Source organism: Pithys albifrons, chromosome 1 (genome assembly GCF_047495875.1).
Source record: "Pithys albifrons albifrons isolate INPA30051 chromosome 1, PitAlb_v1, whole genome shotgun sequence".
Classification (NCBI taxonomy): domain Eukaryota; kingdom Metazoa; phylum Chordata; class Aves; order Passeriformes; family Thamnophilidae; genus Pithys; species Pithys albifrons.
Window position 1 is genome coordinate 26,301,071 of NC_092458.1, and position 23,456 is coordinate 26,324,526.

At 41.5% G+C, this 23,456-nt stretch overlaps 1 protein-coding gene across 5 annotated transcripts in view; it reads right to left on the bottom strand.

Annotated features, from left to right (window-relative positions):
• Nucleotides 1–23,044, bottom strand: part of HERC2 (HECT and RLD domain containing E3 ubiquitin protein ligase 2) — a 115,879-nt gene extending 92,835 nt beyond the window's left edge. For 3 of the 5 annotated variants that reach the window (XM_071547865.1, XM_071547856.1, XM_071547850.1), the window contains exons 1-3: nt 13,618–13,700; nt 12,698–12,814; nt 2,222–2,336 (exon numbers count right to left, since the gene is read on the bottom strand). In XM_071547865.1, coding sequence (XP_071403966.1) covers nt 2,222–2,336; nt 12,698–12,769 — 187 coding nt within the window. In that variant the 5' untranslated portion in view covers nt 12,770–12,814; nt 13,618–13,700. Of the gene's footprint in view, nt 1–2,221; nt 2,337–12,697; nt 12,815–13,266; nt 13,287–13,617; nt 13,701–23,027 lie in introns of those variants that run through there. The other 2 variants (XM_071547878.1, XM_071547870.1) reach the window with 2 other exon arrangements.
• Nucleotides 23,045–23,456: the final 412 nt, after the last annotated feature.

The following is a 23,456-nucleotide window of genomic DNA, read 5'->3' on the forward strand; positions in this document are numbered from 1 at the left end:
TTTAACTCAATCCTCAAGCTTTTGCTTAAGTCTTATTGAGAAGGGGCAGCAAATGAGGAGCTGGAACAGTGAGCAGCTGGCTAAGGTCAACTCATCACAATACAGTACTGGAAAGAAGCACCAGCAGTCTGCCTTTAACCAACATCATCACCACAATCACTCTGGATTTAAGACAGCTTTCAAAACCCTCAGTGGTGCTTGGATGCCTTAAGGTAACATAAAAGCCTCTACTATACAAAATAAACTGTCAGAAATTCTATACTTTTAAGTAACAGTATCCTACAGCCTTAAACATCTTATAATTTTTTGATCCTTTGAAGTCACATGTACATACATTTATCCAGTATCAAAACAAAAAAGTTCACATCATTATTCAGAACAAGTGTCCCAAGTGTGGATGAACATGTGAAGTCACAGAAGACTGACTGACTTAGCACTTCTGGTTCTTTACTGTATACTGCTCTCTAGATTTTGCATCAGAAGTGACAGATTGCAACTTCCTACTTGGTATTTCAGTGATTCATCTAAAAACAATCATACTATGTACATCTTTCTATAAGCTTTCTCAGAATTACTGAGAAGTATTGAAAGCACTACAGCACCATAACTAACAAAAATATCAATTTGCTGCAGCTACTTAGCTATAAAGATATTGGAAGAATAGTTTTCTCTCAAAGACCAGTACAGGTACAACTCTAAAAACAAGGTGTAAGTATCTGACACAAAAAAATCAAGTCATCAATTTCAATTGTACAGCAGGTATTCACTTTATTGCAGTTTTCTTTGTTATAGATGTTACCTTTCTGCTACAGCAAAGTGTGTGGAATTGTTAGACCACAACCATCACAACACCTGTATCATGAGCTGTCATTGAATGGGAAAGCATTTTCCACAGTTCATTTAGGGGGCAATTCTTCTCTACACTGCATCAAATTTACAATGTCTTTTAGTAACAGACATGGAACTAGCCAATCCAAAGAAAAAAATGTTACACTACCTCCACTCATTTCATGGGAAGCTATTGTAGCAGTCTTTGTGATAAGATTAGCTGTATTTTTGTCCAGTGTCAGAAATAACATTCAAACAGGCCAGCAGCAGAAGGAAGACAAAAGATTTCCAACTCTAGTTAGGAGCATAACTCTAGTCCTTAGCACAAAGCCACTCATAACCTACAAAGCTTATTCTCTTGATAAAAATAACACAGTATTTACTCTCCTCTCATAAATTATAGCTTCTTTCCAGTAGAAATAACTTCCTCTAGTCAAAAATACATCCTCTTTTCTCCTATTTTTAAAGAAGGCACACTATAGGTACCAAAAAAATTGCCTCCATAAGGAATTGAGCGTAATGGTCTGAAATACCATCTCTGCCCAGCAGTACATTTCAGGAAGCAACAGATGGCTGAAATAATAGTTCCCTGACACCAAAGGTAGTATTTCTACCCTTCTCTTTTATTTGAGGGTCTTATAAATCACCCACAAAACTCCTCTGACCATTTGGTGAGTTCATTTCAGCCAGACTAGGAAACTTAGCTTTTCTCTTTTTTGACCAGTTTAATTTTCTGCTCAATAAGGAGTCAAAAGAGCACCACAATAAGAAGATGGAAAAAAGGTAAGAGCAGAACCACTCCATTCTGGCATAGCCCATCACACAACAAAATCCACATCCACCAAAGTAATCTTTCTAAATCAATATATTACTCTGCCATTTGCAGGATTTGCAGTGTTTGAGCTGCTCTCAAGCACACTGGAAGACACACACACAAAAAACCCCACTACATTCTCAGCCAGATTGTGGACAGTTTTTCAAATGACCTTTCAGTTACTTTATGAAGATTGTAAACAAAATTAGAAATAGCAGTATTGGCTTTATCCCATTCCCCAGTCCACTTCCTTTAAACAAAGGCTTCAGCTGTACACACCAAGCATACCAAACAAAAAGACACTGCCAAGCCTCTCATAATAACATGCCTAGTTACGAAGTTAAATTTCACAAGGTTGGAATAGATTTAAGTTCTCATTTGAGGGCTTAGTCATTACCTTTCTGAGCACTTTTTAGAAATCACTTTCAATTGTCTTTAATTCAAAAGATGAACACCTGCAAATCATACAGGCAGGTGATGATAAACCAAAGTTTGTGACAGTATGGAACTTGAAGTCCAATTTCATCATCACAATGAAAGACAAAATGAACAAATTAAAAAAACAATCAAAATGCATACCTTTTCTTGGAGGTAGTTCACCACTTTGTATTAGTTCTGTTCCAGGATATACAATCTCCCCATCTTTTACCATTTCATTCCATAAGCCACATAGTCCATCTCGTGTAAAAGCAAGCTGTTAAAAATAATACATTTATAGTTACACACAACAATTTTCTCGTCAGGCAACTCATGATAAGGTTTAAAACCCATCTGATTTGATATTTTGTCCCAAAAGAAAGAAAACATGTATCACTGGAATATTTATTGTGTAGTGTATGACAGGGATTTAAATGACTTCTAGAACTCTGATTCTCTAGATATGCTACTTTCAGATTAAAAGAGGGAAACAGTATCATATAGATAGGCTTAAATACAGCAAAATAACTTTCTTTTGGTGACAAGTTCTCAGCAAAAGCATGGATTTGGTCACCTCAGAACTATCCACACGTTCAAGATGACATCACGCAACAGTGGGGGAGAAGGCAGGGGGCCTCATTTTTCATAGAATCATAGAATGGATTGGGTTGGAAAAGACCTCTGAGATCATCAAGTCCAACCCTTGGTTCAACTCCAGTCCCTTTACCAGATCATGGCACTCAGTGCCACGTGCAATCATAGTTTAAAAACCTCCAGGGATGGGGAATCCACCACCTCTCTGGGCAGGCCAGTCCAATGCCTGATTACTCTCTCTGGAAAGAATTTTTTTCTGATATCCAACTTAAATTTCCCCTGGCAGAGCTTGAGCCTGTGCCCCCTTGTCCTATTGCTGAGTGCCTGGGAGAAGAGACCAATCCCCACCTGGCTAGAACTTCCCTTCAGGAAAAGTTATTCAAATGAACTCAAGCTGCATAAAGTCCTAAAACAGAGAAGTATAAAGTCAAGAGTCCCTCCCCAAACTAGAAACCAAGGAGCTAGGCATCTTAACCAGAATATATGATGACATCAAGGCACAGATTCAGAATTTAACCAGTTCAAACTGGTCCTGCTGTGTAAGGCATCTCTCCCAGTCCTCCCTTTTTCCTCCAACGGCTACACCACCTCCTCTCAGATGCCAAACCAGATTATGGAACTGATTGAGATAGAACCAGCTGCAAATGGGGAAGGAGCAAAGCGCTGTCTCAGCCCAGCTCAGTTCCCAATGCACTTTGTGTTCAACAGAACAAATACTCGCAATAGAATAGACGCAGGACTGCAGTAGCTGGAACCACTCACAAAAGCTCTGGCTGTAACACAAGTCTCCTAATGATTTAGGAATTTGGATCTCCCTTGGAGAATCCTAATGACCAGGATAACTCCTCTTCTATGGATGGTGTTCTCTGCTTTATAAAACGCTGTAAAACAGCTATCAATATTCCAAGTGAATCCCAGGCTACAATTTGCAACCCTATAGCATAAGGGAGGAGAGCAATTCATGAAATCTAAAAACAGAATACTTGTTGCATACCAAAGTGGTGAGTGAATACATTAAAAAAAAAAAAAACAGAAAGAAAAAACACCCTGCTGAAGGCTTATTTAGAAGCATCTTTGTGTTATGTAACTACTATTCAAATCCAAAGCATTCTGGCTGAGAAGTAACACAAAGATGTTGCTTACACAAGTGCCATAAAATATTTACTGTTATACACAGAACTACACTTATCTTTAGGAGATAGCTCAAAATAAAATATATTTTATAAACAGTACAGGTTTTAAGAGACAGTACCACCAGCAGGGAAGACACCTGCTGATCCAGCTTATCTCAGTTAACATGAAGAATTAAAGACAGGTTGCATGCTTTCACACCACTGTAACACATTAAAATGACCACATTAGTTTCTTGACTTCACATTGCATACTTTAGAAAGTCACTCAAACACATATTAACAATTTCAATAGTTTTTCTTTTTCAGAGAAGAGCAACAAGGCTGGTCAAGGGACTGGAGCACAAGTCCTGTGGGGAGAGGTTGAGGGAGCTGGGAGTGTTTAGCCTGGAGAAGAGGAGGCTCAGAGGTGACCTCATCACTGTCTAGAACTACCTGCAGGGAAGTTCTAGCCAGGTGGGGGTTGGTCTCTTCTCCCCAGCAATAGGACAAGGGGGCACGGGCTCAAGCTCTGCCAGGGGAAATTTAAGTCGAATATCAGAAAAATATTTTTTTCAGAGAGAGTAATCAGGCATTGGACTGGCCTGCCCAGAGAGGTGGTGGATTCCCCATCCCTGGAGGTTTTTAAAATGAGACTGGACGTGGCACTGAGTGCCATGATCTGGTAAAGGGACTGGAGTTGGACCAAGGGTTCGACTTGATGATCTCGGAGGTCTTTTCCAACCCAGTCGATTCTATGATAAAATGTGAGCTGACACACTGTATATATCTCTCACTATGTCCTGATGTCAGAGATGTAAGAGGGAAAAGAATCATGCAGTGTGAGACAGACATTATTCAACTAATGTGTGATTTATCAGTGGTGAAGCACCAGAACTACACTGTGACGATGCTTTACTGAAAAGTAAAGTCCCTGTTCTTGACAGCACAAAGAGCTTTTGCAAAGATTTGTCTTTTGCTAAAAGCTCGACATTTGGCCTAATTTTTTAAAAAATTGAAATAATCTTAAAGTTCAACAATGAAAAAAGTCATTCACCATTAACTGATTTTCTTGTATCGTTCTCAGTCTATAAATATTTGAACAATAAATGATGTTCACTTTTTTCATCTTCAGATGTGGTTATATACTTCAGCGAGGCACCTTTAACAATTAATTTATCATAACTTTTTTCTTGTGAAAATAGCAAAACACAACTGTTTCACTCATTTTGGCTCATATGTGATAGACTTGTTTTAAAAAACTTTTGCCTGTTAAATGCTAACCTATGCTAACACAAGCCTGAAAAAGAGCAAGTGAGGCAACCCTCCAGACAGGTTGCATAATAAGTTATAGTTCTCAAAAACTAGAGATCTTTCTCTAATAAATTGTCTTTTCACACATTTTATTTTACATTCTCATATCACCACGGTATGGAAAATGATTCTCATAGTTTATAATTTAATGGCCTACAGGCTTTGAATTCAAGGTTCTTCACAATGCAGCACTGTTTCATTTCAGAAAACTTACTACTTTTGAAAGCATTCCTGCAAAGTAGAATCAAGAACTGTTTTCTCCACTTTAACCTCTAATCCTTTTACATGGCACAAAGTTCACTCAAATCTTTTACACAACTAAAAACTGGGAGAGTAAACAAAATTTCTTTTGCCTTGAGCTTGGTATTCAAATTCTTATCAAAGTAATTTTCTTGGTATGTTGCATAAAGATAGAGAATCCACCAAGATTACAGGTCACAGAGTTCCACCTCCTTCTCCAAATACCTCATGTGGAAGCTTACACCATAAGCAGCCTTCAGATAAGCAATTTTGCCTTTACTCAGGTTGTAGCTAACATTTTGTCAGCAGCATGGGTGTTGGGGGAAGGGGAAAAGGAGACATGGTTGAACATAAAGAACACTGGACTTATTTTGCTTCAATAACCAAAGGAACCAACTGAAAGGATAACTAAGGAACTATTTACAATCAATTCATTTGTCATAACTGAGAGCAACTTAATTTCAATCGTAACAAGCTCACTATTAATCTACTCAACATTCAGCAAATAGATGCTACATGCTATCTATGATAGCCGAAAGTGGGAAAAATGTTTGAATTTTTAACTGATAAATTGTTGAAGCAATTTCACTTTCATTATCTCAAAATTATAGACTCACAATAGATTTACAACTCTCCTGAGAGAAATATATGACTTAACCAACAGAGATGGGAAGAATGGCTGATAGACCAGAGGCTCATGCTGGCATCCAGAGGGAGAGCTGGGGAAATGGGCTGAGAAGAACCTCATGAAGCTAAACAAGTGTGAAGTCCTGCACCTGGGAAGGAACAGCCCCAGGCACCAGTAGAGGCTGCATGTATGTATGCATGGCAAAACTTTAAGAACCAAGATTTGGGAAGGGCTCTCCCCACGTGGGTGTGCCATTCCAGCCTGCACAGTGGATTTTTTAGGTGAGGCACAGCGTGCACAGAACTGGCCCCACTGTTTAAGGTCTAAGGTTCATCTACCATAGCCAAGAGAGCTTGGACAGTGACAGTGAAGTCCTCGGGACTGTCACAGCACCCGGTACTAACCAGGGCTGACCCTGCTGAGCATCCGAGATCTGACAGGATGGGATGGCAGGGAGGCATTGAACTGCCAAGGGACAGTCCCCACTGAGACTGGAACTCAGGTCCTTGGGATTCAGAGTCCAGAGTGCTCTCCATTACACCACAGGACCGCCCTAGAGGCTGGATGTAACCCAGGAGGAAAACAGCTTTGCAGAACAGAGAGTCCCTGAGAGTCCTGGTGGGCACCAACCTGAACATGAGCCACCAATGAGCCCTTACCATGAAGAAAGTTAATGCGTGTCTTGGACTGCATTAGGAAAAGGGCTACCAGCAGATCTGGGGATGTGATCCTTTCCCTCTACTCAGCACTGGCGAGGCCACATCTGGAGTGCTGGGTCCTGTGCTGGGCTCCTCAGTGTGGAAAACATGGACATACAGGAAGAAAGCCCATCAAAAGGCCACAAAGATGATTAAGGGACTGGAACTTCCTTCTTATGAGAAAAGGTAGAGACAGTTGAGACTGTTGATCCTGGAGAAGTCTTAAGGTGAAAAACTCTTGAATATATACAAATATCTGAAGGGAAGGTCTAAAGAAGAGAGATCCAGGCTTTGCTCAGTGGCACCCAGTAACAGGACCAGAGTGAGCACAAAGCAAAATACAGGAGGTTCCCTCTGACCACCAGGAAACAAATTTACATTGTGAGGGTAACCAAGTACCAGCACACAGTGCCCTGGGAGGTCACTGTAATATCTTGGAGATATTCAGAAGACATTAGGACATGGTCCTGGGCAATAGGCTCTAAGTGACCTTGCTTGAGCAGGGGAGTTAGACCAGTTGACTTCCTGAAGCCCCTTCCAACCTCAACCATTTGTGATTCTGGGAAACTAGCAGCTGAAGATAACAGTAAATCAACTGTATGGCACAACATTCAAATGCCAGCTTTGACTACACAACCCCACTTTTCTTTCTTTCTACGGTATTTTATGACTATCTTAGAGCAAGTTTTGCCTTTAGTAATTATTTTAGGAATAATCAGCAGTTCTAATGTCTACTGTTCAGGCCTGACAAAGCTTACTCCATGTGGTACAGCAGATCATGTTCCTGATGTGGGTTCATAAACTTCCCTGCAGAAGCATAGAAACCTGCATGAAAGTTAACTTGAACTCAAGAAAAACGCAGACAGGAAAAGAAAAATTACATGAAAGGATGAAGATTGCTTCAGGTAGGATTCTTGATTATATAATTGCACTGGAAATTTAAGAAAGTGACTTCATAATCATCAAACATAAAATATAAGCTACTTAAATAATCTTCACCTCAGAATTGCCAGCATGGATGGGGAAGAATCTGTTCAGTTACTTCTAGATTAGCTATTGGCTGTATTTTAAAGACTACATTAAAAACATTTCTCTTTAGAAACATATTAAAAGAAAAAAAATTTTCAGCCCAGTAATAGAGAAGAAAATCACAGAACAGTAAGTCCCTTCCCAAGTCTCTCCTCTGTTTTTGTTTCTTTTGAATCCATTCAATTTGTGTTTCCTTTTTCATTGTTGTCTTTGTCAGTATTATGTCCTAGCTTCCTTCCTTTCCTGCTCAACGAAGCATGTTCTGAAACCACAGCTGCTTATCATACCTATGCAAAGCACAGTGAAAACATCATTAGATCTAAACATATTGCCCAAAAGCTCTGATAGGAAAGACAGAAAAGTTCAGCAGCCCCACATTACTTCAATGGATTCGGGGTTCAACGAGGAATGCCCCCATAATAACATTGTGCTGGTCTTCCATTTGTTGGAAAAGTTTATTAACATTTAATATACATAAAAAAAACCTATGCAATTCCTTCAAACCTAGAAATTATCTTTCTCCATCTGAAGAATAGTTCTGTCTGAGCCCAAATACTTGCACAAACATTAAATTTAATTTCTCTAACCTATCACTCCACATACAGTGTTCATCCCTGCCCCTGGAAATCACTTGTTGGAGAGACAGCATTACTTCATTTTTTAAATAATTAATGAAAGCTTTACTGTAACCTTCACTTCCTCTGCAAACACAGGAGTTCTGATTTGCAGTTTGCTGTAAGAACTTCCAAGTAAGCTCTTCATTTTTTTTTCAGAAAACCAAAACAAAGAGGAAAATAAACAAGAAAGCAACAAAACAGAGAAAGCAACTTTCACTAACTTCTTGCTTTTAATAGTCAAGATATTTACTTACATTATCTTCTCACAAGCCAAGACACTAATTTAAATGTTGAAGAGTAGGGTTTTCTTGAAAACCAAAATGCTGAATGCAATTTTGAAGGGAGAGCAAAAAGATTTCAAATCAATGCAACTCTTAAAGGTGGATTTTTCATCTTAAGAAGTTCACTTTCCTCTATAAGGCAAGAGATGATGATAGAAATAGTCTGCCAACCATCAACTCAATGCAAACTGATGAAAATGCATCATATTCCACTTGTAAACAACTCTTGTACCTTGACTGCTGCCTAAAGTTTTTCTCCACACTACAGAAAAATGAAAGTTTTCCACTCTAACTCCTGCTATTATGCACAATAGTTCTCCACAGGATCCAGAATAAGCAGCCTAATTAACCACCATTTGAACACACACATGCATCCCCTTAGCTTACAGCAATTCTAGTTTTCAGTTATGCATCTACAAACCGGATATCTAGGTTTAAATAAACAATTTTGATCTTCTCTCTTTAAAATAAGAGGATGTCTTCCTTAGAAGCACCATTAAAATACAATCTCCCATTACAGAATGATTTTGCTATAAATGTGATGCTTTCTACTAGAAATGGTCATAACTACGTAGGTGTTTTTAAATGTATTAATTCAAATCTAAACAAATAAATTGGAAATTGAAATGATATGCTAGCTTTTCTAGTGCCTATGTTGAATGCAACACACGAAAAAGTGGCCTGTAGTAAAATCCCCCCGTTTTACAACTTCATAGGATTATTTTATTGATAGTTATTATATACATACATATCAATACACATCATAGGCCATATTGCATATTGTACTATTGATGTTCTCTTATATTCAGCTGAACCATCCTAATTTTTCAGCTGCTGTAAGAGTTTGTGTTTTTTCAAATAACCAAGACTATCTCTCTTACTTTGCTCTAACAGGAAATTTGGAATTTCTAGTAAAACAATTGTTTCTAAGCACTTCAAAATTATACTAGTAGCTGTAAATCTTACAATCACAGGTCAAAAATCAAAAAGTTAGTAAAAAAACCCACAGCATAGTTACAGGATGCACTTGGGTTTTGTAGAGCATTTTGGCTTCCTCTATTAGTATTGTTTCAGATAAACAACATAAACAAAAAGCATATTGTCAAGATACACTTTATTAACATTTTGCACCACTTCAGTTAATCCTGAGGCTACTGCTACTACAAAAGGGCTTGCACCTTTGATATTCTCTTAAGAACAGTAGTAACTTTCTACATCACACTGCCTTTGTCTGTTAGCAGTAGCATTCCAAAACTAAGAACACTTAAATTTGCCCTGGACACCAGCTGCGACAGTGACGCACACAGGTGATTAAACACAATCCATGCTACAATCCACATGTCATTCTTATTATATTAATACCACTATATTATAGACTTATTAATGTACATAGTACTAAATATAGTGTATTACATCATTAACGCAACATCATCTTGAACTAAAGACAAAAAAAGAACACAATGATTTTCAGAGACATTTCACTGGCTTAATCCACAGTAAGTGCCAGTCAAGCCTACAAAGCACTCTCCAGCAACAGTGATAGAGAAAAAAGGTAAGTCAGACTTTGGAAACTACCAGGCCACTCAATGAAACATTTTAGCTCCAATTCCAGCTATACACCCCAACTTTTGCAGCAGCAAAGATGAGTGTTAAAGACTAATCAATCTTTGCATGTCTCCTAAGGTAAGAATTCCCCAGTTTCTTCAAGGACTTTCACCTACTCATTCCTGGACATATGTACAGTGAAAAGTTAAAAATGTAGCTGCAAAGTGAACAGTCTCAGGGTCCAATTCCAAACAATAATTTGTAGTCATCTTAATCAATTCGCAAACTTAGTGTGTCTTCTTCAAACCTCTCCTAGTACTGTGTTCATCTTTTTAATTCTTGCTGACAGTCTCTTGAACACCAGTAAGGTCGTTCTTACAGCTGAGACAGTAAACACATGCACGGTAGGAAATCTGCATATTCAGTACACACAGAGCTTAAAGGATTAAGAGACAGAATTTACACCTATAAAAAAAATTTCACATGCAGCCAGGTCATGCTAGTCAACCAGTTGCTAAAATAGTCGATCATGTAAAAGAAAAAGCCCCCAGTGCCCAAAACCCCTTTACTTGACAGAAGACATCTGCCATTTAATATATTAAAAAGATACAATTCAAGACTCACATGCATATTTTTCAAAATACCGAATATATACATCCAAATAAAGAGTTCTGTGATGAGGACTTGTGTAATACCAAAAAACAGTTAACTAGGAAGAAAATTATACTATACCCAGGCAGTCTGGCTAGCTTTCAGATTCCAGAGAAGTGATGTTTGTGTCCAGAAGATGACAAACAATCACTGTTCTCTTATATCATTAATCTCATTATTTTGATTACAGCTTGATTGGAAGAAAACAAAGGGAGTACCCTGACAATTAGAGTCTAACTCATTATTACTCATAAAGAACTATTATAACTCAGAGCATTTATTCATAGAAACATGGTACAAATTAGGATTTTTGTTATTACAAGGAATTATTACAACACATTAACTAGTCTCATAAAAGACAAATGTTTCATTGCATGTATACACTAAACTGAAAATAACCCTTAAAAGTTCGAATGACAATGGAAGCCTTCCTGTCAAAATTTACATAAACAGAAAAAAGTATGGAGAAAAAAGGCATTATGAATAAGAGGAAAAATCTGACAAATCACATGAACAGTCACATTTTTCACTCCATAAAATACAGAAGAAAAACAGGCAATGCATTGTCAGCAGCTGTCACAAACAAAGGGTGTCACTTTTTCAGCTAAAATTTTCCTGTATTCAACAATGATTGAAGCAACATATTTGCAATCCAGAAGCCACTTTCTTGGAAACAAAAAAAGTATTTCCATATTTCTGAATAAGCTTATCTCCAAAATGTTTTTTACTGTATTTACCAGATGAGACTAAATATCTGACTTTAGATCAGAACTTTAACTTTAGTAAGACTAGAAGATGAAAATAGAACTAGTCCAGCCAAATCAAGAGCCAACCCTATCATTTTATGGCATTTACATACAAGACCTACTAAATAATGTAACCTCTTAGGCCATATCCATCACTTCTGATTCGAATTTAGCTTGTTTGATGAAAAATACTGGAGAAAGGCTGCTTTCAAATCACAACTGCATGGGGAAAAATCCTTGTCTAACAACATGAACAGCTGAACTCAACCATTCATACTATCAGCATGTATTCTGGAATCAAGTCACAAAACCAGATTTTTTTAATAACTGTAACAAAGGAGTAACATTGGCTGGCCCATCCCAACAAGAGTTTCAGAGTTTTGAGTAAGAACTCGCACAGTTATTCAAGGTAAGGGATCTATATGCAACATCTGGGGAAAGGAAGATAAGAAGACAAAGACTTAATCTAGTCACACATTTCATCTAAAACAAACATAACTGACCCAAACCACTCTATTTCTCTGTATTTTCCACTTAATTGTCAAACTAGAATTGGGAAAACATGATAGAATCTTCCTCCCTTCTGCAAGCTGCATGATACAAGGAACAAATCATTTTCTAAGACTAAACAAAACTTTCACCAAACACAGGCACATTTCAACAAAGACCACTTCCATTTCAACCACATATCTTTGACAAAAAATTAACTCACTTCAAAAAGGAGCAAATTTAAAAGAATGCCTCTACCCATTATACAAACCACTACAGTAAAAGCTAATTTGAATTCTTCAAAACAAATTAGATCTCCATCACCTTTCGCTTCAGTTCTCCTGTATATTAAAGCTGCTAGCTCATATGCAGGCAAGACATTTAGCAACAGCCTCAATGAATTTATAGCTTTAACAGAAATGCCACATGCTCAACTAGGGGCTTGGACGCTCTGCAAAGATATATACATAGCCCAGCTTGTTTCAAAGCAGAAGGGACTGGACTGACAATGTAGATCTAATTGCAGCTCGAAATAAATGTTTCTTCAATACCAGTTTTAAATCAGCATAATCAGAAAAACCTATACACTATCTCAAGAGCAATGCTGCAGTCTTCTACTCATCAGCTTTTAACACTAAAAGCTTCCTTGATCTGCACCTGAAAGGTCACAAGGCAATATGACCATCAAATTCCTTACCTGCAAGTCTGTCTTCAACCATTTGGAGTCAAACCTTGCTTGAGCAGACAGACAAAAAGAATCAGAAGACATGTTTCCTTCTTCAGCCTTCTCTCCAGGCTGGCTGAGCAGCCCAACCTGTCACAGAAAGAGGGGGGAAAAAAACCCAATCTAGCACATGAAGTAAATCACACAAGGTTATTTTTGTTCAGACTACGATGGCTTCCACTTGATCTTTAAAAAGGTATCACGAAGAAGGACCTCCCTCGTTCACATCCCCGGAATTTGCACGGGGAGAAGAACACGCATCAAGAACACTATCTGAGCCCAGAAAAAAAGCCCCCAACATCCCTTCCCCATCACACCCGTGGGAAGGAAGCCTCCCTTCTGCTGCACTGAGCCACACCAGAGGCCTTAACGCTGCCCCTCAGCCCCGTAAGTGGTGCATGAAATAAATAATTGATCGCAGATTACGCAAGCCGCAGGCCAACATAAAGCGATTATCAGGGTCACCCGCGCCCCCTCCTCGCCGCGGGCAGCCCAGGGCCGGGGGTTGCCCCTCTCCCGGGGGCATCCCACCCCGCGCTCACGTCCCGCTCCTCCGCCCCTCTCAGCGTCGCGGCGGCTCTGCCCCAAGGTCCTGCCCCTCGGCTCTGCCCCTCGGTCCTGCGCCGCCGCTCTGCCCCACGGCCCTGCCCCGCGGCCCCCCGGGCACCTCGCCCGGGAGGGTGCGGGGATGCCCCGCACGGACCGGCGTCGCCGCTCACGGCGCGGGGGCTGCTCCTCCCCTTCCCTCCCTTCCCGCGGCGCTCCCGGGATGCGGAGCGGAGGCCGCTCTCCCCGCGCCGCCTGCCCGCCCACCAGCGCTGTGCGGGGCGGGGACGCCCCCGCCGCTGCCTCCCCGCCGAGCCCCGCGGAGCCGCCGCAGCGCTCACACTCACCGGGCGGCGGCGGCTGCGGCCACGGCGGCGGCGTCCCCTCGTCCCGCTCCTCCGCCGCCCGCTCGGCCCCGGGTAATCCTCGCCCCTCCTTCCCTCGCCCGCCCGCCCCCCACCCTCCGCCGGGGAGCCGCTCGCCGGTCCCTCCCTCTCTCCTCCGCTACTGGAGCCGGAGTGACTCGGCCCCCGCGGAGCGCTCTGCCAATCGGGACGGCGGCGGGAGGCGGGACATCCTGTCCTGTCCCGCAGCACCGGGGAGGGCAGGGCGGGGCCGCGCCGGTGATAACGGAGAGAAAAGCCTCCTTATGGCTGGGATGTAGAGATTAAACTGAAAAATAAACAAGGAAAAAGAGAAGAGGGTTTGGGTTGCTTAAGTAATTGAGGGGCCATCTGCAAACTGTGCTGCTGAGAATGGGAAAGGTTGCAGGGCATCACAGTGGAGTTTCGGTCAGTCACTAGTGGTGTTCCCCAAGGGTCAGTGTTGCGTCCAGTCCTGTTTTAACATCTTTATTGATGAGTTAGATGAGGGGATTGAGTCCATCATCAGCAAATTTGCTGATGACACCAAGCTGGGAGGGAGTGTCGACCTGCTGGAAGGCAGGAGGGCTCTGCAGAGGGACCTGGATAGGCTTGAGAGATGGGCTGATTCCAATGGGATGAAGTTCAATAAGGCCAAGTGCCGGGTCCTGCACTTTGGCCACAACAACCCCCTGCAGTGCTACAGGCTGGGCACAGAGTGGCTGGAGAACAGCCAGGCAGAAAGGGACCTGGGGGTACTAATTGACAGGAAGCTCAACATGAGCCAACAGTGTGCCCAGGTGGCCAAGAAGGCCAATGGGATCCTGGCCTGGATCAAAAATAGCGTGGCCAGCAGGACCAGGGAAGTGATCCTTCCCCTGTACTCTGCATTGGTGAGGCCACACCTTGTGTACTGTGTTCAGTTCTGGGCCCCTCAGTTCAGGAAAGATATTGAGGTGCTGGAGCGAGTCCAGAGAAGAGCAACAAGGCTGGTGAAGGGACTGGAGCACAAGTCCTATGGGGAGAGGCTGAGGGAGCTGGGGTTGTTTAGTCTGGAGAAGAGGAGGCTCAGAGGTGACCTCATCACTGTCTAGAACTATCTGAAGGGAAGTTCTAGCCAGGTGGGAGTTGGTCTCTTCTCCCAGGCACTCAGCAAGAGGACAATGGGGCACGGGCTCAAGCTCTGCCAGGGGAAATTTAAGTTGGATATCAGGAAAAAATTTTTTCCAAAGAGAGTAATCAGGCATTGAAATGGCCTGCCCAGGGAGGTGGTGGATTCACCATCCCTAGAGGTTTTTAAACAGATTAGACGTGGCACTGAGTGTCGTGATACAGTAAACAGACTGAGGTTGGACCAAGGGTTGGACTTGATGATCTTGGAGGTCCTTCCAACCCAATCGATTCTGTGATTCTATCTGGTTCCAACCTCCCTGCTCAAGCAGGGTCATCCTAGAGCATACTGCACAGGATTCTGTCTCTCTCTCGAGATATTCAAAAAATCCACCTTGATACATTCCTGTGTCACCTGCTCTAGGTGACCCTCCCTTGTCAGGGGGGTTGGACTAAATGATCACCAGAGATCTTTTCCAAACCTAATTATTCGGTGATTCTCTGATTCTGTGTCCAGATGTTTCTGGAATATCTCCAGTGAGGGAGACTCCACAGCCTTTCTGGATGCTCAACCACCAACACAGTAAAGAAATTCTTCCTCAAATGTAGGTGGAACTTCTGTGTATGAGTTTCTGCCCAGGCAGTCCCATGGTGTAAAGGAGAGCACTCCGGACTCTGAATCCCAAGGACCTGAGTTCCAGTCTCAGTGGGGACCGTCCCCTGGCAGTTCAATGCCTCCCTGCCATCCCATCCCATCAGATCTCGGATGCTCAGCAGGGTCAGCCCCGGTTAGTACCGGGTGCTGTGACAGTCCCGAGGACTTCACTGTCACTGTCCAAGCTCTCTTGGCCATGGTAGGTGGACCTCAGGACTTAAAGGGTGGGGCCAGTTCTGTGCACGCTGTGCCTCACCTAAAAAATCCACTGTGCAGGCTGGAATGGCACACCCACGTGGAGAGAGCCCTTCCCAAATCTTCGTTCGCGAAGTCTGGCCATACTATACAATACAGTTTCTGCCCATTGCCTCTTGGCCTGTTGCTTGGCATCACTGAAAAGAGCCTGGCTTCATCCTCTTCATATCCTCCCTTCAGGTACTGATGTGCCCTCTCAGTTTTCTCTTCTTCAAACCCCTCATAGGAGATGCTGCAGTCCTTTAATCACCTTTGTTGCCCTCTGTTAGACATGCCCCAGTAGCTTCATGTCTCTCTTGTACTGAGGAGCCCAGGCCTGGACACAGCACTCCACATATGGCCTCACTAGGGCTGAGTAGAGGTGCAGGATCACTTCATGTGATCTGCTGGCAATGCTCTTCCTGATGCACTGAGGATACCACTGGCCTTTGCTCCCAGGACACACTGCTGACTCAGGGACAGCTTGTTATCCATCAGTATCCCCAGGTCCTTCTCCACAGAGCTGCTTTCCAGCAGGTGAGCCCCAAGCCTGTACTGGTGCCTGAGGTTATTCTTCCCCATGTTCAGGACCCTGCACTTGCCTTTTTTGAATTTCAGAGAGTTCTCTACCCCTTTCTCCAACCTGTCAAGGTCCTTCTGAAGGGCTGCACACCCCTCTGGGGTATTGACCACTCCTCCCAGCTTTGTGTTGTCAGTGAACTTGCGGAGGAGGCATCTGCCCCTTCATCCAAGTAATTGATTAATAAGTTAAACAATATTGGGCCCAATATTGAATCTTGGGAAACACCACTACTGACAAGCCTCCAACTAGAATTTATGCCACTGATTATGACTCTCTGGGATCTGCCATTCAGCCAGTTCTCAATCAACCTCACTGGACACAGGACAAAATTCCTTAGTTTGTCTGTGAAGATGTTGCAAGAGACAGGGTTGAAAGCCTTGGCGAAGTTGGGGTAGAAAATATCCACTGCTCTTCCTTCATCCATCCTGGTTATTGTTTCATCACAGAAGACTATCAGGTTGGTCAAGCATGATTTGCCTTTAGTGAATCCTTGCTGACTACTCCTGATCACCTTCTTATGATTCATGTGGATGGAGATGGCCTCCAGAATGAGGTGTTCCATCACCTTTACAGAGATTGAGATGAGGTTGACTGGCCAGTAGTTCCATGGGTCCTCCTTCTTGTCCGTTTTGAAGGCCAATGTGACATTGCTTTCTTCCAGTCTTTAGGTACTTCTCCTGATTGTCACAACCTTTCAAAGATGATTGTGAGCTGATGTGTCAGCTCTCTCAACACTTGTGGATGTCAAGATTGCCTATCTGTTCTCTAACTCAGCCCTCCTTGAGCAAGGGTAAATCTTCCTTTCAAAATTCCTTTGCCCTGGTCATTTATCCTTCCAACATTCCTGATCTCCTGGGCCATAGATTCCTGAGGGTTGATCTTGTCAGTGAAGACCAATGCAAAGAAGGCATTCAGTAACTATGCCTTCCCTGCATCCTCTGTTACCAGGATAGTAAAGTGATGTCCCCACACATAAAGGAAGAAGGATGCTGGGGAATAAAGCAGGAGCTTGCTAATAGCAGGCAGTGACAGGAGTCTGGAGGCAAATGCTGGCTGACAAAGGAAAAACTTCTATGAGGAAAATAATCATCCTTCAACATAAGTTTGTTGGGGATAAATATCAATGGCTTCAAATTCAAATTAACCAAAAGTCAAGTTTCTCACAATACTTAGACTCCTGTTCCCTGGCAGCTAAGAAATTAGGAATGTAGGAGAAAGACTTGGCAGATGGGACTGTTATTGGCTTTGGCCATTGTGAAGCCACAGACTGAATGTCAATGAAATGCTAACAGAACTGAGACCATTTGCTGGCATTTAGGCAAAGGTACACAACATTTGGTTGCTATTATGTAAGCATTGTAATAAAACAGTTAATTTGATTCTCCAGCATTCATTTTCAAAGTAACAAATGCAATCTTGACCAAACAGGTTAGTCTGTCACTTATCACAGGCCTCTCTTGAATCAAGATTTAGTAGGCACTTGAAATAAAATACTGTACAAAATTTCTGAAGTGCCTGAAAATTTATATAAAAATATAGAAATACCCAATTTCCTCAAGTTACTCCTAAAAAATTTAGAATACAAACCTTCAAAACCAAAAGTAGTTTCCTTTGAAAAATCTTCCCAAATGCCTACTTGTTAAAAGCTTTAAGCTGAGGGGACTGTAAGTATTGTCATGCATATCCTGTTGTGTCTATTTTGACTAGTGCGTGGCTGAGCAAGAGCTACCACAGCAGGATGGGAAATATTTTAGTCTTTTCTTACTTAGCAGTCTCAAAATATAAGAAAGTAGTCATACTGACATATTCCAAATAGAGATAAAGACTGCTTTGAAATATAAGTATAAAGGGACAAACAAATAAAGTGGATATTGTCAAGGGAGTCTACTATAGGCCACCCAGCCAGGATGACTACACTGATGAATTGTTCTTTAAGGAACAAAAGGACACCTCTAAATACACCACCCTTGTACTTAGAGGGGACTTCAGCTTGCCAGATGTTAACTGGTAATACCACACAGCTAATACAAAGAAGTCCAGAAGATTCCTAAAGCACCTGGACAATAACTTCTTGTTACATGTACTGAGAGAGCCAACTAAGAAAGGTGCCCTCCTCAATTTTTTTTGCTTGTTAACTGAGAGGGTCCCTTGAGTAAAGTGGTGAATGGTGGCCATCTTGGCCACAGCAACCTCAAAACAATGGAGTTTAAAATCTCTGTCAACAGGTGGCAAAGTGCCAGAAAAACTTCAACTCTGGACATAAAGGGAGCAGACTTCAGGCTCTCTCAGGGAACTAGTTAGCAATGTCACCAGGGAAAATGCTTTTGAAGGTGCTGGAGTCCATCAGTGTTGCCCCAATTTTCAGGAAAGGCAAGAGGGATGTTGCTGGTAAGTACAAGCCTGTCAATCTCACTGCTGTGCCTGCGCAGCATTCAGCTGGATATACACATGCCAAGGGTGAGGAACTGGCTCACAGGTCACGCACAAAGGGTTATAGTATATGGGAGCTGTTGACTCCTCCAAAGGCAGAAAAGTCTTGCAGAGAGACCTACATAAATCAGAGGGCTGGGCAATCATATGAAGTTTAAGAAAGGAAAGTGCTGGATTCTGCACCTGGGATGGAACAACCCTTGGTGTACAATAGAAACTGTGGAATGAGACACTGGACAGCAGCACCATGGAAGGAGCCAGGGATCCTGGTGGATGGATGGCAAGTTGAATATGAGTCAGCAGTGCCCTGGCAGCCAGGAGGGCCAACCGTGTCCTGGGGGGCATCAGGCAAAGCATCACCAGCTGGTCGAGGGAGGGGATTGTCCTGCTCTGCTCTGCACTTGGGAAGCCTCACCTTGAATATTGTGTACCGTTTGGGGCACCACAATATAAGAAAGACATCAAGCGTGTCCAAAGGAGGGGAATGCAGATGGTGAAGGGCCTTGAGGGGAAGCCAGAAGGAGTGGCTGAGGTTACTTGATGTGTTCAGCCTGGAGAAGACGAGACTGAGGGGAGACCTCATCATGGTTACAGATTCCTCGTGAGGGGAAACAGAGGGGCAAGCACTTATCTCTTCTATCTGGTGACCAGTGACAGGGCCCAGGGAAATGGCATAAAGCTGTGTTGGGACAGGGGTTATGCTAGATAAAGATTCTTTACCCAAAGGATGATTGGACACCAAACCTGATAGAGTTCAAGAAGCATTTGAGCAACACTCTCAGGCACATGGTGTGATTCTTAGGCTGTCCTGTGCAGGTCCAGGTATTGGACTCGATGATGCATGTGGGTCCCTTTCAACTTGGGATATTTTATGATTCTGTATTCTATGTATGGAACCCAAACCAGAAGGAATTGTGAAAACTTGGTTGAAACCACAGTGCCCACTGGTCATGCCTACTGCTTACTTAAATGATTTGCAAGTCATATCTAGATGAGATACTTTGTATGTGCAACATTCATCACCATTTTTGGTTTGGATCTTAAGATCATCTTTAGATAGTCTAAATTTATGTCCAGAAGTTTTTTTACTTTTATTAAATAGCATATGGCAATAGCCTTTGCTGGCACTCTTGATGTGAATAATTCGAAAAGTACCTACCTACCTAATTTGTTATACTTGAATCACTGGTCCAATTATCAGGTACACACTCACTTCAACAAAAATTATATTTGGGTGCAGTAACCATGGAAATTCAAAGTTGGAGATACTTGTGAAGAATTTATGGATTATTTTGTGTTTCCAGATTTAGATTTCACTTCTGATGAATATTTTTTCCATTTGAAATGCACTGTAATAGCATAGTGCAATCTCAAATGGCATTTTCAGTTATAAAAATATGTACCCGGCACATTTTCCAGAGAGAAAGTATCTCTGGTACAACAACATGAATAAGTACTTTGATAACATTAATTTTTACAAATAATCAGAAATTTGAAGACTCAGGAATCTGAAGTTTGTCTTTATACACAGCATGAAATCCACCAATAGTTGTTATTCTGATGTTATTTTAATAATAATGGCTGTCACTTCAGACTGACCAAGGTAATGAAGGTGATATACAGATCTGAAAGACTTCAAAAGGCAAATTCAAGCCAAACAGTTGAAGTGTTCACACTCCAAGTCTTGTAGTCCACTGTTCTGATGCATATTTCCATCTTAAAGCAGGTTTACATGATCCTGTGGATCAGTTCTCCAGCCTTCACCTTTTGTGCCCCAGCTTGCTTAATTAACTGATGTTACACCCAAGATAATCATTAACTGGATCTGATGGATTTTCAAATGCACACCCCAATTAGATATCAAGAAAAAATTCTTCCCTGTGATGGTAGTGAAGCACTGGAACAGGTTGCCCAGAGCAGCTGTGGCTGCCTCACCTCTGGAAGTGTTCAAGGCAAGATTGGACAGGGCTTGGAGAAGCATGATCTGGTAAAAGGTGTCCCTGCACATGGCAGGGGGCTTGGAACAAGATGATCTTTAAGGTCCCTTCCAACCCAAATCATTCTATGATTCTATGATGACTGTGTCTTCAAGATATCAACATCTTCAGGGGCTGCAGGGCAGACCACTACTGACATGGAAGGAACTTCAGCTCTCTGCTTTCATTGCAAGTCTGCCAAAATCTGTGTGCCTCTTTCTTACTTTTTCAAGAGAAATGGTTGGGCATGGAAAATATAGTTTCCATGGTCAGACACAGTCACTCATTTACTTGTATACAGTTCTAGGCCTATTCTAGGTCAATTCACTCTTTTGATAGATTAAAGCAAAAAGTAAATACATCAGAATTAAGGGTACACTAAAACCAAGGGGTCATATTTTCTGCTCCACCTCTTAGAAGACCTTCAAACAATAAAGAGTACTTTAAAAATATGTCTGTCTCTGGGCAGGAGACCTCTCTTTTGTTGTAGATGTGGCAGAGGAGCCACGGTGGCTTCTACAAGAGGTGAGGCACTGTAGAGGTGAGGGATGTAGAGGAAAAGAAGGATGGTGGTGCACATGGGAACTGTGTAAGCCATGGAAACCTGAAGAATGTAGGGTTGGTAGCACGAATGGGACCCTCACCAACATGCAGTGCCAAATTGTAGCACTGTCAGGCAGGCCTAAGGAGATGGGGAAGGACTGACACTTATTGAATAAAGTAAATGCATCACAGCAATCTAAAGCAGAACAGGCTGAAGGAAGAGAAGTATCTTTGGACACTCTGGGCAGCACCATGTATTTTTTTTTATTTCAGTTGTGACAATGGGTTCATAAGATAAGATCATTGATAGGATCAGTCTCAAAAAATTGAGGCAATTGCATTCTCAAGTAACTAAATACAAAATCTTAAGAGACAATGAACAAATGATGAGAACAACTTTTTTTTTCTAATTCATCAAAAAGGGCCAAAAATAAGTATATGTTTACATAGAAATAGTGTTTAGCCCTACCTGCAGGTCTTCTCAGTGTCAGCATGAAATCTTTACTAAATAATAATTATTTTAATGCATGAGCTCTAGGGAATGTGGGGCATTTTTTTATCTCATGAGTGAATATCAATAATTGTTATACATGCAAATGGGACACAAAACCATCTCTGTAAGAGCAGTGTGTAGCTGTTCACTGCAAGACAATGCCTGTTTTGTTTGTAATTTTTTTTTCCAAGAGCCATTTCTATTGAGCTGTCCCAATGAGTTTGGAAGCCTTTGTGTATTATCATCCACAAAATGCAAAATCCAGTCCACTCTGGGCTTAAAACAAGTCTCAAAGAATTTCCTGGCTTAATTCTGAGGGATGGAGGGTTTCCCAATTAAAGCAACACATTTCCACAATTAGCCTTTATTATTTTAATACTCTCTGAATTGTTTGCCAAAATTTCAGTTTTATACAATTAAAAGCCTGTGATAAGGCCCATTATTTCTTTATTGTATTATTTGCAAAGAATGTCATCAGTTCAAATTGGTCAATATGTATTATTATGCCACACCAGTGCTTTCTGCAGGGGGAAAACAGGACAGTAAGGACATAAGAGGATTCTCCTCCTTTCCCATGTACACTAGTATTTCTAAATAGTCAAAATAGTACTTTCTACCAGCCATTTTCATTACTGAATAAATATTATTTATGTAAGAAGAATAATGAAACAAAGGAAGCAGTTTCCATGTTCAGAAACCCAAGCCTCTTGCAATCAGTATCTTAACTGTCTTTCCTCACAGCTCCTCAGGACAATGAAACAAGATCTTCCATCTCTGTGCATGGCTTTCTGCTCCTTTCTCATTTTCAGTGGTAACAGCCCTGCTACTTCTCATCTATTTCTCTGATAGAGCCTCCTTCCAACCTATATCCTTTACATTCATCCACACTTCCAAGGTGATTTCACTCCTCTCTTTACTGGGCAGTGATGCAAGTTCTAGTGTGGAAACTGTATTGTTCCTCCATTAACCAGAATTAGGGGAAGCCCTCCCCACCTATTTTTACTATGATTTTAAATTATGAATACTGCTTACACCCAAAATTTCAACAAGTTCTTCTCCTGTGACAATCCTTCTTAGCAAAAATAGTCTTGTGTGAATCATAGTATATTGCACAGCTGACACAGCTCAGTTGCAGAGGTGGTGTTGGAAAAGCAATTCAAAGTACAGAGGAGTGAAGAAAGAGAAAAACCCATCACAATAAAGAAGCCACAATTTCCACAGGTAGCTAATTAGAATTCATTGTTAATTACAGTCTGCATAGTTAGTTATTTTTAAAATTAGAATGAATCCTGTCCTTGTTCAAGCAGTAATGTTTTCATCAATTTCATTAAGTTCAGAAATTCAGCCTCATAAATGCTTTATTTTACTCACCCAGTGCCAACCACGCTGTTTTTTAGTCTTTCTCAAAAAAAATGGCCCAGAAACTTGCTTTCTAGGTTATGTCTTCCATTACAGAGAATAAAGGTTGTTTTACTTCCCCCTGGCCAGTCCCAGTGTTTCTATTCGGTGAGTCTCTTGCTGTACAGCCCAAACCAGTCTGATCTGATTTCATCTTACGTCTCTAAATGCAGCAGCAATAATGAATTCTCTGTGGTTGTTCCTGTTATTTCTTTAAATTATCAATTCAAAATAATCACTTCATAAAATATTCGAGATGCATGTTGTTGTCTGTCTTGCAAAGTAGCTTTGGAAATTCCAGCTTGAATATGCCCAGTAGATAGATCTTCATGAGACTTTGTAAGTAAACAGTACAGAGATTTTCAGATATCCATTACAGACCCTTTGAAATTAAAAGCATTT